The sequence below is a fragment of the Sinocyclocheilus anshuiensis genome, unplaced genomic scaffold (genome assembly GCF_001515605.1).
Source record: "Sinocyclocheilus anshuiensis isolate Anshui unplaced genomic scaffold, SAMN03320099.WGS_v1.1 scaffold445, whole genome shotgun sequence".
NCBI classification, from domain to species: domain Eukaryota; kingdom Metazoa; phylum Chordata; class Actinopteri; order Cypriniformes; family Cyprinidae; genus Sinocyclocheilus; species Sinocyclocheilus anshuiensis.
The window spans coordinates 173270-190012 of record NW_015540852.1 but is presented as its reverse complement, the minus strand read 5'-3'; the positions used below and the strand labels follow the sequence as shown (position 1 = coordinate 190012).

The 16743-nt window shown below is 37.8% G+C and overlaps 1 protein-coding gene across 2 annotated transcripts in view; it reads right to left on the bottom strand.

Moving 5' to 3' along the window:
* ano1b (anoctamin 1, calcium activated chloride channel b) overlaps positions 1-16743 on the bottom strand; it is a 65627-nt gene that overhangs the window by 34074 nt on the left and 14810 nt on the right. Inside the window, exons 2-3 of one of the 2 annotated variants that reach the window (XM_016485211.1) lie at positions 13363-13521; positions 10202-10531 (exon numbers count right to left, since the gene is read on the bottom strand). In XM_016485211.1, the coding sequence (XP_016340697.1) occupies positions 10202-10531; positions 13363-13467 (435 nt within the window). In that variant the 5' untranslated portion in view covers positions 13468-13521. Of the gene's footprint in view, positions 1-10201; positions 10532-12747; positions 12928-13362; positions 13522-16743 lie in introns of those variants that run through there. The other variant, XM_016485212.1, reaches the window with a different exon arrangement.

The window sequence follows — 16743 nt, the reverse complement described above, 5'->3', positions numbered from 1 at the left end:
ATGTCAACTAGATGAGCCCCAGAGACAGATCCCCTGCGAAGACCTCGTCACCTTGACGACCACTGGCACAAGACCACGAGAACCAGACAAATCCTCTGCAAAATCTGAACTGTGTTGCAGCCACGCCACGCCATGCTAGTTTCATCTGGCCAGAGGAGAAATGGCCCCCGACTGAGCTTAGTTTCTCCCAAGGTTTTTTCTCCATTTCTGTCACCGATGGAGTTTTGGTTCCTTGGCTTGACTGAACTGGGCCCCAATTTATGAACGCATTAATTAACGTTTCTGCATTTGACATTGAGAGCATAGGTCGTAATTTAGATATATTTATAAGATGGAAAAATGTGGTTTTACAAATGCTAGAAACATGGTTTTCAAATAGCATGGCTATCATAGGTTGCTAACTGATGACAAAGAGTTAACAGAGCAGCCATCAAGTGTTAGACAGTGATTTAGGTTATTACATGCGGAGGTTTTTGGTCCAATAATTAAAACCTCTGTTGTTTTCAGAATTTAGCATTAGGAAATTACTAGTCATCCAGTTTTTTATATCAACTATGCATTCCGTTTGTTGTGTGAATTGGTTTGTTTCATCTAGAGGGAAATATAGAGCTGAGTATCATCAGCGTAACAGTGAAAGCTAACACCATGTTTCTTGATGATATCTCCCAAGGGTAACATGTAAAGTGTGAAACGCAACGGTCCTTGTACTGAGCCTTGTGGCACTCCATACTTTACTTGTGATCAATATGATATCTCATCATTCACTGCTACGAATTGATGACGTCAGATAAGTAAGATTTGAACCATGACAATGCAATTCCACTAATGCCAACATAATTTTGTAGTTTACTCAAAAGAATGTTGTGGTCAATAGTGTCAAATACAGTGCTAAGATCCAGTAGCACTAATAGAGAAATACAACCAAGATCAGATGATAAGAGCAGGTCATTTGTAACTCTGATGAGAGCAGTTTCAGTACTATGATACGGTCTAAATTCTGACTGGAAATTCTCACAGATACCATTTCTCTCTAAGAAGGAACATAGCTGAGAGGATACTGCCTTTTCTAGTATTTTTTGACAGAAAAGGGAAATTTGAGATTGGTCTGTAATTAACTAATTCTCTAGGATAAAGTTCTGTTTTTTTTAATGAGAGGCTTAATAACAGCCAATTAGAAAGTTTTTAGGGTTAGGGGGTGTGCCCGAAGCATGAATCTGTATTTAGAAAGGCAGAGAAAACAAATAATGTTTGCTAACGGTTGCCTGTTACATTACAGTACTTAAAATTTCACTTACCACATAAACAGAGTTAGGAGAAATGACTGAGGATCATGGCGAATGATTTGTAGATTCTGAGCACCACTGACAAACATCTAATCTTGTAAAATGTGTGGTAAGTACTGCCGCTCCATAGTATAAACAATATAAACAGAGTACGTGCGATCGCGAATCTCGAAAGTGAAAGTGAAACTAAAAAGCCATCATGCATTCAAAAGCAGTTTCAATGCCAGGCATAATACCGACTCCCTGATGCCCGCAATTTATACACAGTATAATTACCCAATGATAAAACTGCGAGAGAAAGTATTGAAATACATATTTTCCTCACATCTCGTATTTATTATTTTTTGATTCTTTAATTCTCTAATTCTATTTAATTCTTTAGGGGTTCTGTAGTACACGTCATTTTCTTTCCGAAAACGGTATTGGGATGCGGCAGATTGCAGGGGGAGGGGGAGGAGGAATCACGATGCCCTCCCATCTCGTATTTATTCCCTTTAGGGTTTCCGTAGTACACGTCATTTGCTTTCCGAACAAGGTATTGGGACACGGCGGATTGCAGGGGGGAGGGGGGAATCACGATGTCGGCTCAACATCGTGATATCTATCAGCCATCGGCGATGGACGATGACATCGTCTATCGGCCCAACCCTAACCTCTAGTTTTGTTTTCCTCCAGCTGCGCTCCATTTTTCGGGCTGCTCTCTTTAAGGCGCGAGTGTGCTCATTATACCACGGTGTCGGACTGTTTTCTTTAATCTTCTTTAAGCGTAAAGGAGCAACCGTATCTCAAGTGCTAGAAAAGAGAGAGTCAATAGTTTCTGTTACACCATCAAGTTTTTTCTGAGCGATTGGATATGCTGAGGAATTGAGACAAGTCAGGAAGATTATTTACAAAGCAGTCTTTTGTTGTAGAATTGACGGTTCTACCATATTTGTAACAAGGAGTTGAGTTTGCAGATTTAGCTATATGAAGTATACACAAGACTAAATAATGATTCGAGATATCATCACTCTGCTGCATAATTTCAACACCATCGAGATAATTTCCATGTGACAGTATTAAATATAGAGTATGATTTCGACAATGAGTAGGCCCTGACACGTGTTGTCTAACCCCAATGGAGTTCAGAATGTCTATAAATGCTGATCCCAATGCATCTTTTTCATTATCAACATGGATATTAAAATCTCCAACAATTAAGACTTTATCTGCAGCCAGCACTAACTCCGATAGAAAATCAGCAAATTCTTTGATAAAATGCCTTGTTTGCAGTAGCCAATACAAACATCACAGGGGATTTTTCATTAACACTTGTTTCTCTGGATAATGTTATATGACATTACTTCAAACAAATTATACTTGAAACCAGACTTCTGAGAAATACTGAAAATATTGCTTTAAATTGTAGCAACACCTCCCCCTTTACCTTTTGGACGCGGCTCATGTTTATAAGTAATCTTGAGGAGTAGACTCATAAAATAATGCAGTCATCTGGTTTTAGCCAGGTTTTATGATCTGTGATCATATCATTTACAAAAAGCGCTTTTGTAGAAAGGGATCTAATATTCATTAAGCCAAGCTTTATCATTTGTTCATCTGTATTATATCTGTTTTTTATTTGTCAAACATCAATTAAATTGTTACCCTTAAATTGTTTTGGATGTTTTTTAAAATAATGTAATCATCTGGTTTTAGCCAGGTTTCTGTCAAACAGAGCACATCTAAGTTATGATCTGTGATCATTTCATTTATAAAAAGCGCTTTTGTAGAAAGGGATCTAATATTCATTAAGCCAAGCTTTATCATTTGTTCATCTGTATTATATCTGTTTTTTATTTGTCAAACATCAATTAAATTGTTACCCTTAAATTGTTTTGGATGTTTTTGGTATTTGCTAGTTCGGGAAACAGACACAATCTCTATAGTATGATATCTAGGTGAAAGGGTCTCTATGTGCTGACGGTAAGCAGGGAGGGGACCAGAGCATATTACAGTGTCTGACATTGTGCTTGCAAGTTCACACACCTCTTTAATGTTATTGTTAGTGATCTCCGACTGGCAAAATCGGACATCATTAGTGCCAACGTGAATAAAAATCTTACTGAATTTACGTTTAGAATTAGCCAGCACTTTTAAATTTGCCAAGATGTCAGGCGCTCTGGCTCCCTGTATACATTGGACTATGGTGGCTGATGTCTCTATTTTCATGTTCTGTACAATAGAACCAGCTAATCAATGTCTTCTGACTCACTAGAAACTTCCAGGCAAGTGTGTTAGTGCTGGTTCTAGCTAAAATCTGCAGGATGTTGACCTCCCAGAGAGCAGGATTGGACACCCCTGTGTTATGGTGTCTTCTCTATTTACTTGAATTTTTAATTTTAATGCTAGCCCTAATGGTTTCACAGTTATGGACCAAAACGCAAATAGCATGACCAATGAATGTCACACAGATTTGCACCTATACATGTGCCTGAGTAGCTCTGCACGCTTGGGACCATCCTGCCGAGTTTGGGGTCTCTATATTTACGGTAGATAACTAATTAAGAAGAATTAGAAAATCAGTACAAACACAATAGGGTTCCAGCCTTTACATATATTTAGATGACACTGCAGTGAAGAAATGTCAAGAAGTGAAAGGGAGAAGCAGGAGTAATGGAATCAGGAAATTACCCAAGTCAGGCTGGGTTGCCTACACACAAGGGTCACCTCACAGCATATGCACTACGCACCAGACCACGTGTGACCTGACGCATAGGCCTTACATAGACTCCAGGACAAGGGATCTCATTTCAGGGTGAGTCTCACAGCCAAAAACAAACAGCTCAACAGCTGTGATCATCATTACTTTTGCTAATTATGAAATTCATGAAATTCTACAAGGTATTTAATGACATAATCACATGACCAGAACTATACATGGTTTTATATGTCTTCATACATGTTCATAAAATTAAAAATGTTCACAGAGAAGAACAGGTGCACACATGCAAATCTAATTTATTAAACACATATGCAAATACACCACATTTATCACAGTCTGAAAGCCAGAGAAGAAAACACATAACTAATGTTTGTGGGGGTGATGACTTTAAATGCAGCAGTTGTGCGATGTTGTCACATCCAGGCGCGCCGTTGACACAGGGGACAGGGGGGTCATGACCCCTGCAGTTTTGAAAAGACAGCAATCGACCCCTGCACTTTTGATAAGGGAAAATTATGGCATTATTTTACTGACAAATGTCGAGATCGCACTGTTGTAGCGTGAAAGTACATTAATATGATGCGCGAGTGCGAATCTTTCCTCTCGCACGCGGATTTCCTTTGCTCTCGCACTAAACCGGACACGCGCTTTCAGATACACGCTGCTCTCGCCCAGAGGGTGTGCGCGCACTTAAAAGGTGTCCACTGCAATTGCGAATCTCTCCTCTCACTTAAAGGTGGGGTATGTATTTTTTCAAAAACACTTTAGAAAACTGAGTCGGGCCGAGTACCAAAACAAACTTGTAGCCAATCAGCAGTAAGGGGCGTGTCTACTCATAATGTGGAGGAGAGAGCGCTCAGTGCACAGGACAGACATTAGCCGAACCGAGCGACAGAAAGATAGAGATGGTGGATAAGCACCGTGTCTGCGCCGCAACAGCTAAAGTCTGTCTACACTGGACGTGACAAAGTGACTGTTGAAAATCATTTGAAATTTGTGTCAATACGTCATAAAGCGTTCTATAGTATTTTGTCGCGTCGCTAGCGTCCGGTGTAGACACGGTGTAACATTGCTTTGCTTTGTTTCACAGAACTAATCGTTGCCTGGGTTGCGTACATACAGTGGGTACGGAAAGTATTCAGACCCCCTTAAATTTTTCACTCTTTGTTATATTGCAGCCATTTGCTAAAATCATTTAAGTTAATTTTTAGCAAATGGCTGCAATATAACAAAGAGTGAAAAATTTAAGGGGGTCTGAATACTTTCCGTACCCACTGTATGTGTGGGGCAGAGCTATCAAAATAGGGGCGAGACCCTTTTGGGGTAGGGGCGTGTTTGTTTTGGTGATTTGATATATCAACATTAGCTACCAGAAATCACTTACCCCACCTTTAAAGCGTGCGCGTGTGCGCAGTCAAACTGTGTCCTGAGCACTCGCAAATCTCTCCGTGCTCTTGAGCTAGAAATTAATTTATTTGTTGAACATCAATTAAATTATTTTCGCAACTGGACTAAACGTTGTCAAAAGTTATCACCCAATCAGACTTCCAGGACTGACCGATTAAAATGCTACGTGAAATCTAATTGGCGGAACTGCACCTGGAATTCTTATGACAATCAAAGATGGATCTTTAATTTCGTTACAATTCAATAATATTTAGCAATATTAATCAAATGTATATTAGAAATAGCTGGGATTGGGGTGCTTGGATGATTTGTACAAATAAATAACCTAGTAGTCTGTCTGTCTAACTGGTCAAACCCCTCTGAGCGATTTATCTAAAGACAACATATTATAGCCTATATGGCTCTTAAGACACTGCATATAAAAAAAAATCTATGTCATGTCATATTATGTCAGATACCTTAACTGAATTTAAAATCAGTGCAATGAATTCTCAATATGTACAATGATGCCAATAATAAGTAACAATTATAAAGTTTCCTTTCAAATCAACATCAAATGCTAAATGTAAATGATGCACAAGATATAACACAATAAATGTTGTGATAGAATCGCTGTTTGGACATTTATTGGGAGTTTTTTTTTTCATCCAGTGTTTGTTTTCAGTTCTGATTTTAGTTCTGACCCACTTCATATCAGCTATACACATTCAATAGCACTCTGCTCTAAGACAGTGGAAATACAGTTATATTAGAGTAACAGATAAATACATTGTCTGCAAATTCATTAAACACTAAACACATAGAATATAATGATGTTATGACAAATATGAGAAATTCGTTATGGAGATATCTTTGTTCTCCACATTTTAATTATTTAGGGAATAGTGATTCTTACCCTGATCTAAATAGTTCTGTCTTAAATCAGAATATGTTAGAGTATTTTGTATTAATTGTTTTAGTGCAAGAGGGATGGCTCTACACACAGTATTATATTCTCTAAAGGAACATTTTATCACACATTTCTCCATGAATGCATTATACTGAATTAACTGATCATCTTCATATATCAAATCGACAACAGCATTTGCAGCGCGTGTGTTGTCAAATTGATGAAGTTGTTTTCTTAATTTGCAGGTGTTTTTTTCTGTTTGCAGCGCGTTGAGCTCTCTCGGCCACTGTAGAATAGTGCATCTGACCCTGATCTAAATAGTTCTCTCTTAAATTAGAATATGTTAGTAGTGTGAGTATTTTGTATTAATTGTTTTAGTGCAAGAGGGATGGCTCTACACACAGTATTATATTCTCTAAAGGAACATTTTATCACACATTTCTCCATGAATGCATTATACTGAATTAACTGATCATCTTCATATATCAAATCGACAACATAAAGAACTTTTTTCTCGAATCATTCTTGTTTAAATAGCGTCCACTTATTTATTGTAATAATTCTATTATTCCACAAGGTGGCTTCATGTGGTGTAAAGTTGTGGGTAAATATCATTTTCCAGTATTGCAATATCTGTTTGTAGAAATTTGAAAGCTTAACAGGCAATTTAGAAATCTCAGTCGCATTTCAACAAAAATTCTAACCCACCAACTCTTTTAAATATAGCCTTTGGTATATGAAACCAAATTGAATTAGGCTGTGTTAAATAAGATTTAATCCAGTTCAATGATTAGGCAAGTTTAATATATGATGGTCAGACGGTGAGCCTGAAGTGGTGGTCCGATATCTGGAAATCTGATCTTACTATCTGGGTTTTTGCTTACAGTTTGGATCCCAAACTGATTGGGACAAAAGTTTAGACTGATTGGTTATGTTTATTGTTGGATAGATGCTGACAAAGGTCAAATACTACAATTGTAATCCATATTCGTCTAGTTTGATCAGCATTTCTTCAATTAGTTAAGCGTATTAATCAAAATAATGTGTGTATTTAATGGAATTTGAAGATTTACATGAAATGACAAAAGGGGGAGTAAATGATGACAGAATTTTCATTTTTGGGTGAACTATCCCTTACACTTTAGCATACTTCTAAAAAGAGTGCGGAAACAGTATACAAGTACATACTGAAGTATTAAAATGAATGTAATTATTTGGACACATAGTTGCATGTTAATTGCAAGTAAATTTATCCTAGTTTAATTTATATTAAATGCAATTAGCTGAACTTTAGAGGGCTTTTTAAAGTGTACTTCCAAATGTATTGAGAAGAATTCATGGTAAACTAAAATATACATAAACGTAATTTCTATTGAAACATGTATAACATAACAATAAATATATTTGTAAATAAAAATTCTTAATAAAGTTCCAATTTAGTACATTTAAACACATTATAACTTTATGTGTAATATCAAATAACACACTACAGTTTTCTACAATTATAATAAAGTACTTTATGTGAACTTTAGTAAGTTAATCAGTACATCAAAATAAGTACTTCCTGGAAGCACAGCAGAACATAATTGAAAAATAATGGTTTAATATGTATTTCAGTAAAGCTTTTTAAATTGACATTACTATAAAGTACTTAAATGTGTTGGGAAACATGAAACATATTTTCTCATTAAGTACACTTAATTGGTCTTTTATTTAATTTAAAGAATATTTGCCCCAAAATGAACATTTGCTGAAAATGTACTCATCCTCAGGCCATCCAACATATAGATGAGTTTGTTTCTTCATGGGAACAGATTTGGAGAAATGTAGCATTCCATCACTTGCTCATCAATGGATCCTCTGCAGTGAATGGGTGCCGTCAGAATGAGAGTCCAAACATCACAATAATCCACACGACTCCAGTCCATTAATTAACGTTTTAATTTTAAACCGTGGAGTACATTTTCAGCAAATTTTAAATTTTGGGTGAACTATTCCTTTAATACAGTGGTCGCCAACCCGTCGATCGCGATCGACCGGTAGATCTTTATCACTGTCCCTGTAGATCCCGAAAAAAAAAAACAGTAAAATAAGTACAAAAATGCATTACATTTCTGGGGTTATATTAATGTATCACTGAAGGGAACTGTCTTGAGAAAAGTTTCGATGGCAATGGCATTTTCTTCTCCGTATAAAGCGCGGCTCTGCTTTGTTTACAGAGGTAACCAAGGAAACGCTGTAGTGCGGTCGGTTCATAAGCAATGTTGCCAAGTCCGCGGTTTTCCCGTGGAATTGGGCTAATGTTTCTTTAACACTGTTGCCGCGGGTTGTTGTTCATGTCCGCGGGTTGAAGCGACCCCAATAACGTGATATTTAGTCCCTGGAATGTGAATTTTACTTGAAGATCCCCGCCGAAAAACGTGTATTTACCCCCGGAATGCGATTTTTACAGGGGACCCCTCCTCGAAACGCGATTGGACTCGTTTTATTGCGAAAACCTGGCAACCCTGTTTAAGCGCCACCTGCTGTCAGAGAGTGCGTCTCATTCAGACCTGCTGTGTTTGTTTCGTGCAGATGTTTTATGTAGCAAATAAATAAATAACACCTAAAAGTCAGACTATTCTGTTTTTGTTTTAAATCCTGAAATTAATCTAAATCAAATCAAAAACAACTGCCCGTGCAGATCGTGATTAAAATGCAGTGGTTGCCTCTAATTTCAAATGGCTAGATATTTTTGCTTAAAGACCGTTTGTTTGTTATAAAGCAAATAGCCAATAAATACATTTGCTTAAAAATCAGTATCAGAATCCAATTTGCTAGTTAAAAAAAAAGAAGAAAGAAAATCTGAATTCTGAATCAGCTATGATCGGAGCATCACTAATTAAAATACTAAGTAAAAGGCCTCAAATTTGAAGTACAATCTGTGATGTCTTTTTCTATCAATTCTTCAATAGGTAGATCTTGTCTTTCATAAAGGCCGAGGTCAGGGATCTTGGGCCTAAAAATGTTGGTGACCACTGCTTTAATATATGCAAGTACAGTTTTTTTAAATATACTTTTAAGATTTGAAGTACACTACAAGTGCACATTGCAACAATGGATCACTGTAAAGGTGCTGTAGTATTTTATTTGTATTATTATTTTTTTGACTGTACTAAAGCATAAAAATGCATACATGTTTGCAGATATTTAGAAAACATACCAAGTGCATAAATATGTTTCTCTGACAAACAACGCTACAGCCAGTTATTCTATTTTGAAATGTGTGTTCTGTGTTGGAATGTCTGTTTTTGTTTTGGTCTGTTTGACTCCGCCTACAGCCAATTTACCCAATAGCATTTCAACACCACGGGTTGCCAATTGGTGGAAAATACATTGTACTGCAGCCATGGAAGCCAATGACTTGTAGTCAATGACTTGTTTACAGAACTGCTGTATAAAAAATTACAGTCATCAACAATCATTCTGTAGTACTGGATATCATTGATCACCTGCATTCTTGTGTTTGCGGCTCAATCACAGCTATGATGATATTCAGGGCAACAGCACATTTGCTTGTGCCAGGAGGCTTATATTGAGTAATATTTTACCATGGCTGGAATACTATAGCGACCAATCAGCACTCAGGACCACATCTATCCATTTTAGAATATGAAACAGCAAACACCATGAACAAGCGACCGTAAGTGAAGTCTCTCAATGTGTCAGTTCCAAACAGGAGTTTTGAGCTCTGAGCATCTCATGTCATAACCAGTGCAGTGTGACATGACAATGTGTCTTTTGTGGCCCTTCATGGTGAGTGTTGACGTAAAACAGCTGAGCTCAGCCAAAAGACAAAACAAACCTCCAGCAAACAAAAGCCTTGTGGAGCAGGAATGCAGGCTCCATCCATCCATCCATCATGATGAAAAACACACGTACCTCCTCATCTCGCTCCAGCTCCAGTCCCATCTCCATCAGGTTACTCTCGAACTCCTCACGCCGTAAACATTTGTCATCATCGTGGTGGTCCATGCTATGGTGAGGCGAGCCCACTTCAGCGTCATCTTTGGGTGCAGGCGGAGGCGGCTCTCGACCCCGCCGTAGGGTGCGGGTGAAGGCGTTGTCTCTGAGACGTGATGTGTGGCGTCGGGAGCTGCTTGTCTTTTTGATGTGGTAAGTGAGGACGTAGTCCACCCGCCTCTTGCCGTCCTGGAAATACAGACCCTGCTGGCATTTTGTGTTCTCCTCGGGAGCGAGAGACTTCAGGAGCTGACAGGAGAGGGGAGGAGAAAACATGAGCCAAGCTGTGTGTGTGTGTGTGTGACACTGCTGGGCCAGTGTCCAGTGAAAGGTCAAGATGGGGCAGCATCTCAATTCAACATAGGACTCATCAGTTTTAAGAATGAGTGTGATTGTTTGTTAGACCTCATTGTACCAAGTCATCTATAAAATAATGAGCTGAGCAAGTAAACTCCATTCATATAGTTTTTAATTAGCTGTGGTTATATTATGATAAGCATTAATATCAACAATTATCTGTGAATAGTCTACGTTGTCAGTCTACACTTAATGGAATTTATGTTTCTCATGACTTTAAAAACTTTTTGATCTTAAGGCTTCTGCTGAAGTGCTTGTAATTAGTTTACAGACAAATAAATATAAATTGTGGCTTATGATATTGATTGAAAAGCTGCCCATGTGAAAGTAATACATCAAAAAGTCAATACATCATTCTCATACGTAAATTTGAGTTATTTATCATTATTCTAAAATGTGGAAAGCAGTATTAATAAAGAATGCGTAGATGTGTCCAAACCTCTGACTGGTAGTGCATACTGATCTTTTGTTATGTTTATTATAGTAATCTTTCAATTGCTATGCTTAAATAAATAAAAGGATCAATGTCCTCTTTAACGTGTAGAAAATACTCACGTTGGTTGCTTGCTTGAATGTTTTGTAGTATTGCACAGTTTTAAATCCTGAACTAACTCAATTCTAACTAAATGTTCAAACTAAATGGACTGGACAGGATCTTTATCATTACAGCAAACTGGCTGACACACAAACAGAAGGACACACAAGTTTAAGTTTTTGATACAGTACTGGCGACATTTTATTAGCTGATATAGTATGTTAGTTGCATTTAATCTTTCTAGTGTGTAAGAGATAAGCAGTCCCATAAGCATTGCTGGGAAGCATGTACTGTATAATTTTAGTAAATTAACAAGAATCTCAGATCACATATAATTCCATTATGTGCAAAGCAGATCTTATTTTCCAGGTAATCATTAGGGACACAATATAAGTGACATTGCATTTTGGTTATTGAAAATGTACACCATAACCAATGGTAATTGCCTTTAAAAGACACTCAGCAGTCTGTATTAAATCTGATGTGTCTAACATGTAATTAACTACTAATATATTTTACACAAACAAACAAATAAATTGTTAATAAAATATAGTGAGCGTGTGATAAGAAACTAACCGAGAGCTCATTGCAATGTGAGGTTCAAGAGAACTAGGTAACTTCCGATTAACAACTAACTTAGGCGCATATTCATTCATCTTTGTGCAGTTTAATATAAACTTTTATGAAACCCTGTTGTAGCAAGACATAATTATTTCTCCAACAGGACAAAATGAAATGTCCATGTTTGGCAGTACTGCCACACTATTTTTGTTTTGGAGAGACAAACTGCTGGAGATATGTTATGTTTTGCACCTATGGGCCTGAGATATCCCATAACACTGCAGTCTTACGGGTGACGGATCTGTGTGATGTTTGACATACAGCTGCTTATACACTGTTAAATAATGCTCAACATGAGTAACCTTGAACTTGAGAGTGTGAACTATGGCAACAGCTATGGGTTCTTATTACATCTATGCAAACCACAATCTAACCAACTCTTATAATCAACAGAACAGACCAAAACAATTGTGCGTAAAATGACAGTTACATTTAATATCGACAATATTACTGACATTATGCAAGTGTAGGTACAGTAAGCATATTTCTGTGGCGTACATATGTGTACATAATGATGCACTATTGAGATAACTGTATGTGATGTGTTCCCTATAAAATGCTGTCTGGACTTCAGCACAAACAAACTATGCAACAGTAATCTTAGAAAAAAATTTTTTGAAGTCCTTATTCATTTAGGTCAGCTGTTTTTGTAGAGCGACTGCAACTGATCCAGCAACTGCCGAATGTGTTATGGGGTATAACATTTCCTCTGGCATGCCCCTTCATCTTATGGGGACATGTGCTCATATTTTAGGAGCAAAAAGCATTACATACAGATCTAGCATTTGCTAATGTACTTTAATTACTGATATATATGTAACTTATGTACATTTATCAAATTGTCAATAAATAATAGTCATCATTAATAGCAGATATTGCACATACATTGCTAAATATATGGTATTAAAGTCTTAAAACTTCATAAATATTCATTGATACATGCCACACTCACCTGCAGTTTTCCATGAAAGATCACATCCCTTATGAAGTGTGTTTGTTTGGCAGTTGAAGGTTGAGACCCACCACTTTCATTCTCGGGTAAATCCATCTCCCAGTCACAGTAAGAAACCTGCCTCCAATCTGTTCTCACTCTCTCTTAATCTTGAACTCTGTTTTCTGTCTGTCTGTTCTTTCTGTCTTTCAGAATGAAGTAAGCCTCAAGTCACAAACTGATCCCTGATGTTACTTGAGAGGAGTAAGAGGAGCCAGGAGCTAATATTAGACTCAACTATAAAGCCATACATCAAAGCCTCCAAGATGCCCTCGTTTGATGCCCTCGCTCGAGCCCCTCACTCTCACACTTCGCTTTTGGTAAGAAGTCAGCTTAGTCTGTGTAAAGGGTACATTTGGAATTCGGATCATTACGTTATGAGTGTAAACACACTTAGGTATGTTGTTTTTACCTCTGGGTTTCTTATATGGTACTGTATATAAGATCCATATAATGCCATCTCTTTTCAGAATGACTTTTTATGAGACAAGTGCCACAGTGTGTTGTCTTGCATACTGCCATCAGTCTGAACATTTTAGTAAAACAGTCAACAACTTGGGTAAAACATAAACTTACAATAGAATCTTGAAGATCATGCCCAATGTCTTCTATGGCTTTGATGCTGATGATGTTCATTTGCTTTTCTTTGAGCGGTAGAGAAGGATACTGCTCATTGTTCATTATGGCTGTTTGTGTTTCCAGCACTGAACTTCTCCAGGAGATTGTGGATTTAACCTGTAGATGAAAAGCAACATGACATACAGGTAAACATGTGTACAAAATCACAAATAAAATAATGAATTCTGAGTATAAGGAACCTGTTCTGAAGAAAATAATTAAACAGAAATGCCAGTTGTCTTTATTGTCCAGGCTAATAGCCATGCTCAAGCTAGAAAGAGTCTGGTAGCCTACATGTATGTAGAGGTTCAATACTCAGTCCCAGGTAGAGGCTTTGAATATTACTCAAAAAACAATACACTTAAAACCAGGAGGTCTTTGCCTGCTAAATGACTAGTGACCAATGATAAAAAAAAAAAAAAATCATGTATACTGTACATATCAATGTACAATATAGTCTGACGTATCGAATGTTTTTGGGTGGGTTGGAGATGAGATTAGGAGGCTGCCCCAAACGAGCATTATCACCAATGCAAGACAAAACCGGTATCATTAATGGAGTCAAGAATATCAGGGAAAATCCCTACTAGTGCTCCTTACATTATCAAGGCCTCTTTGGTCAAGATGTTCAAACAAGGAATACAGACTTTGGATTAGGGTTATGTAGCCACTTAAAGTTAGCTGTTAAAAAACAGCTGCTGAAGAACCACAGACTGCCACCCAGGAGCAGGAGCACTCCTGATAAAATTCATCTATCCTACAAACACCCAAATCTGACATGTACTTCTGGAGTACTGCTCAGGTTATAGGTAATATTTAGGGCTGCTAAATAGTAAACTGTCACAAATGAAAATCCTCTGTCCTATCTGTCCTGTCATATTTAATGAGAATTTGTAACTGATTAAAACCTTCTGGTCACTAAGACGGGTGTCTATCAGGACTAGATCCCTTCCAAAACACCAGGGGTGCAATCCAGTTTCAAACTGGGGGGGGGGGGGGCATATCGAATATGTTCAACATGTTGAAACTGAACATATTCTCTTTAAGGTTTAGTTCTACATAGTACTGCAACCATTGAAAATATCCTGTAGGCCTTTCACGATAATTACTTGTTATCGTACAATATACAGACATGATCTCAATAAGTTTTGGTTATGCAGTATAATGTACATTGTGTTTAAATCCATGTTTACTAGCATAAAAATGAATGACTCCAACATTTTAGTCGATCACACTGTTTCTGTCATCTTGTCTGCTCTCTGTGTTAGGTAAAGAGTAGACGCTACTCGAGGCATGGCAGCACAAAAAGGCGCATGCTCACAGATAGGAGCTATAACTTTAATAACTGTTCTAATTCTATAAGAATAGTGGAGTTCGCACTACAGCTATTATGATAAGGTTATTGTTCAGAGGGAGTTGGTGCGCTAATGTATGCGTAGGTTTTGTATGCGCAGGTCAAGCGTGCGAAGTGGAGTGTGTGTGAAACAAGCTGCAATGCATGATGTTACTAACCGTATGAGCTCTGACAAATAAAAGTCAGTAAAGTTTCATGTCTCTGTTTATGCCTGCATTATTCTCGGGAACCCATTCACAAGAGACTGGAGATTCCTATTATGGTTCAAAGCCCCTCTTACATTTCTGGTGGCAGTGGGTTTGGACGACACACATGGCGCATAAGTGAACTTTCTCTTCAGCGGGTACTAAATGCGATGGATTTGGCATCACAGTGATGGACACCGATATCGGGCTCAAGATTTCAGCCTTCTGTTATCCAGGACGTCAACTTTGCTTTGTGTTTCAACCGTGGACAAATTTGTTCATGAGTATTTCACAGCAGCATCAGATTACAGAGATATATTGAGCATGCATTTAAAACAGATGACTAGAATGATAATCCTAGTTTGATTTATTGAACTTTTCGGATATTTTTTTTATTGTGAGATATACAGAGCTAGAACTGAACTGTTTTGTAACATGAGTGAAGCGGATTCAGCATGCGATTTCTCTGGCACGAGTAGTTCACTTGCCGTGCAGCGCTTTAATGGACATTTTCCACCCATCTTTTTGGGGGATGGGAAAGAAGATTTTCTCTACTGGTACAGACAATTTGAAGTGACTGTGGAAGATAGCGTGGATTTTGATAACGCCAGATTAGCTACGTTTTTGCCAACTTGCCTGGGTGGTACTGCTTTTAGCTACTGGGACAGTTTGCTGAGTGACATCAAGAAGGACTATAACCAAGTGAAAGACAAAATGAAAGAGGTTTTTGGCAAACAAGTTTATCTATCCAAATTTCAAAGTTACGTTAAAGTATGCACGCCTGATTGGTGAGGGTCTCCACGTTTTTGTGGCAGAAATTAGTCATTTGGTGGATGAAGTTTTTCCCACTTACAAAGGTAATGCAAAGAACAGAGAAACATTCAGGCGTTTCACTGCTGGAATTGAACCTTATCTATATCTTCTTATACATGAACAAGGTGTAAACACATTGGATGCTGCTCTTACGCTGGATCTGCAGATTGAGCAGGCACTACTGACTTCTCACCCACAGTGGACTTTTTCAACAGCAGGAGCCTTTACTGGATCCACCATCAACGTTCTTCCACAGTCTGTACCTACCTCTCCCAGTTCTACGATATCTACAATACTCCTTGCGGTTCACCCAGCTACATGAGAGAACTTCGCAAAATTTCAACGGACCCTGGAAAGTTCGACAGAGAGAGTAGATCAACTTCAGCTCAAGGTCAGCAGACAGAGGTATACTGACAGACAGTGTTGGGAAGGTTACTTTGCAAATGTAATAGGTTACAGATTACAAGTTACCCTATTTAAAATGTAATAGTAGTGTAACTTTTTCAATTACTTCATTAAAGTAATGTAACTGATTACTTTTGATTACTTTTCTAATGAATGTTTTCAACTGTTAATAATTTTCAAACATTTACACCATTGAAACCAAATCTTTGCATACAGGAAACACTGCATCTAACAATGCTTTGGATTTTTTTATTTTTTTTTATTTTTTAAGTACAGTAACCATGGGCGCCGCTAAGGGGGGGAAAGTTTGACAATTCTAAGGGCCCACGCACTTTTGGGGCCCCCAGAGATCTGTTTTATTAGTAGTAACAGTAGTAGTAGTAATGTAATAGCAATTATAAATGTATCTACCAAAGAGTTACAAATAAAACAAAATTACAGCTTATTTCTGCATTTCCAGCAAAATTATCTCTGCCACATTAACAGCATGGTTTCGTCCGTCCTACGTAGCCTAGAGTCACGAGTGAGATCAGATGGTAAACTGTCAAATTAGAGATGTCTTCGAGTTCGAGGGGGGGCAAA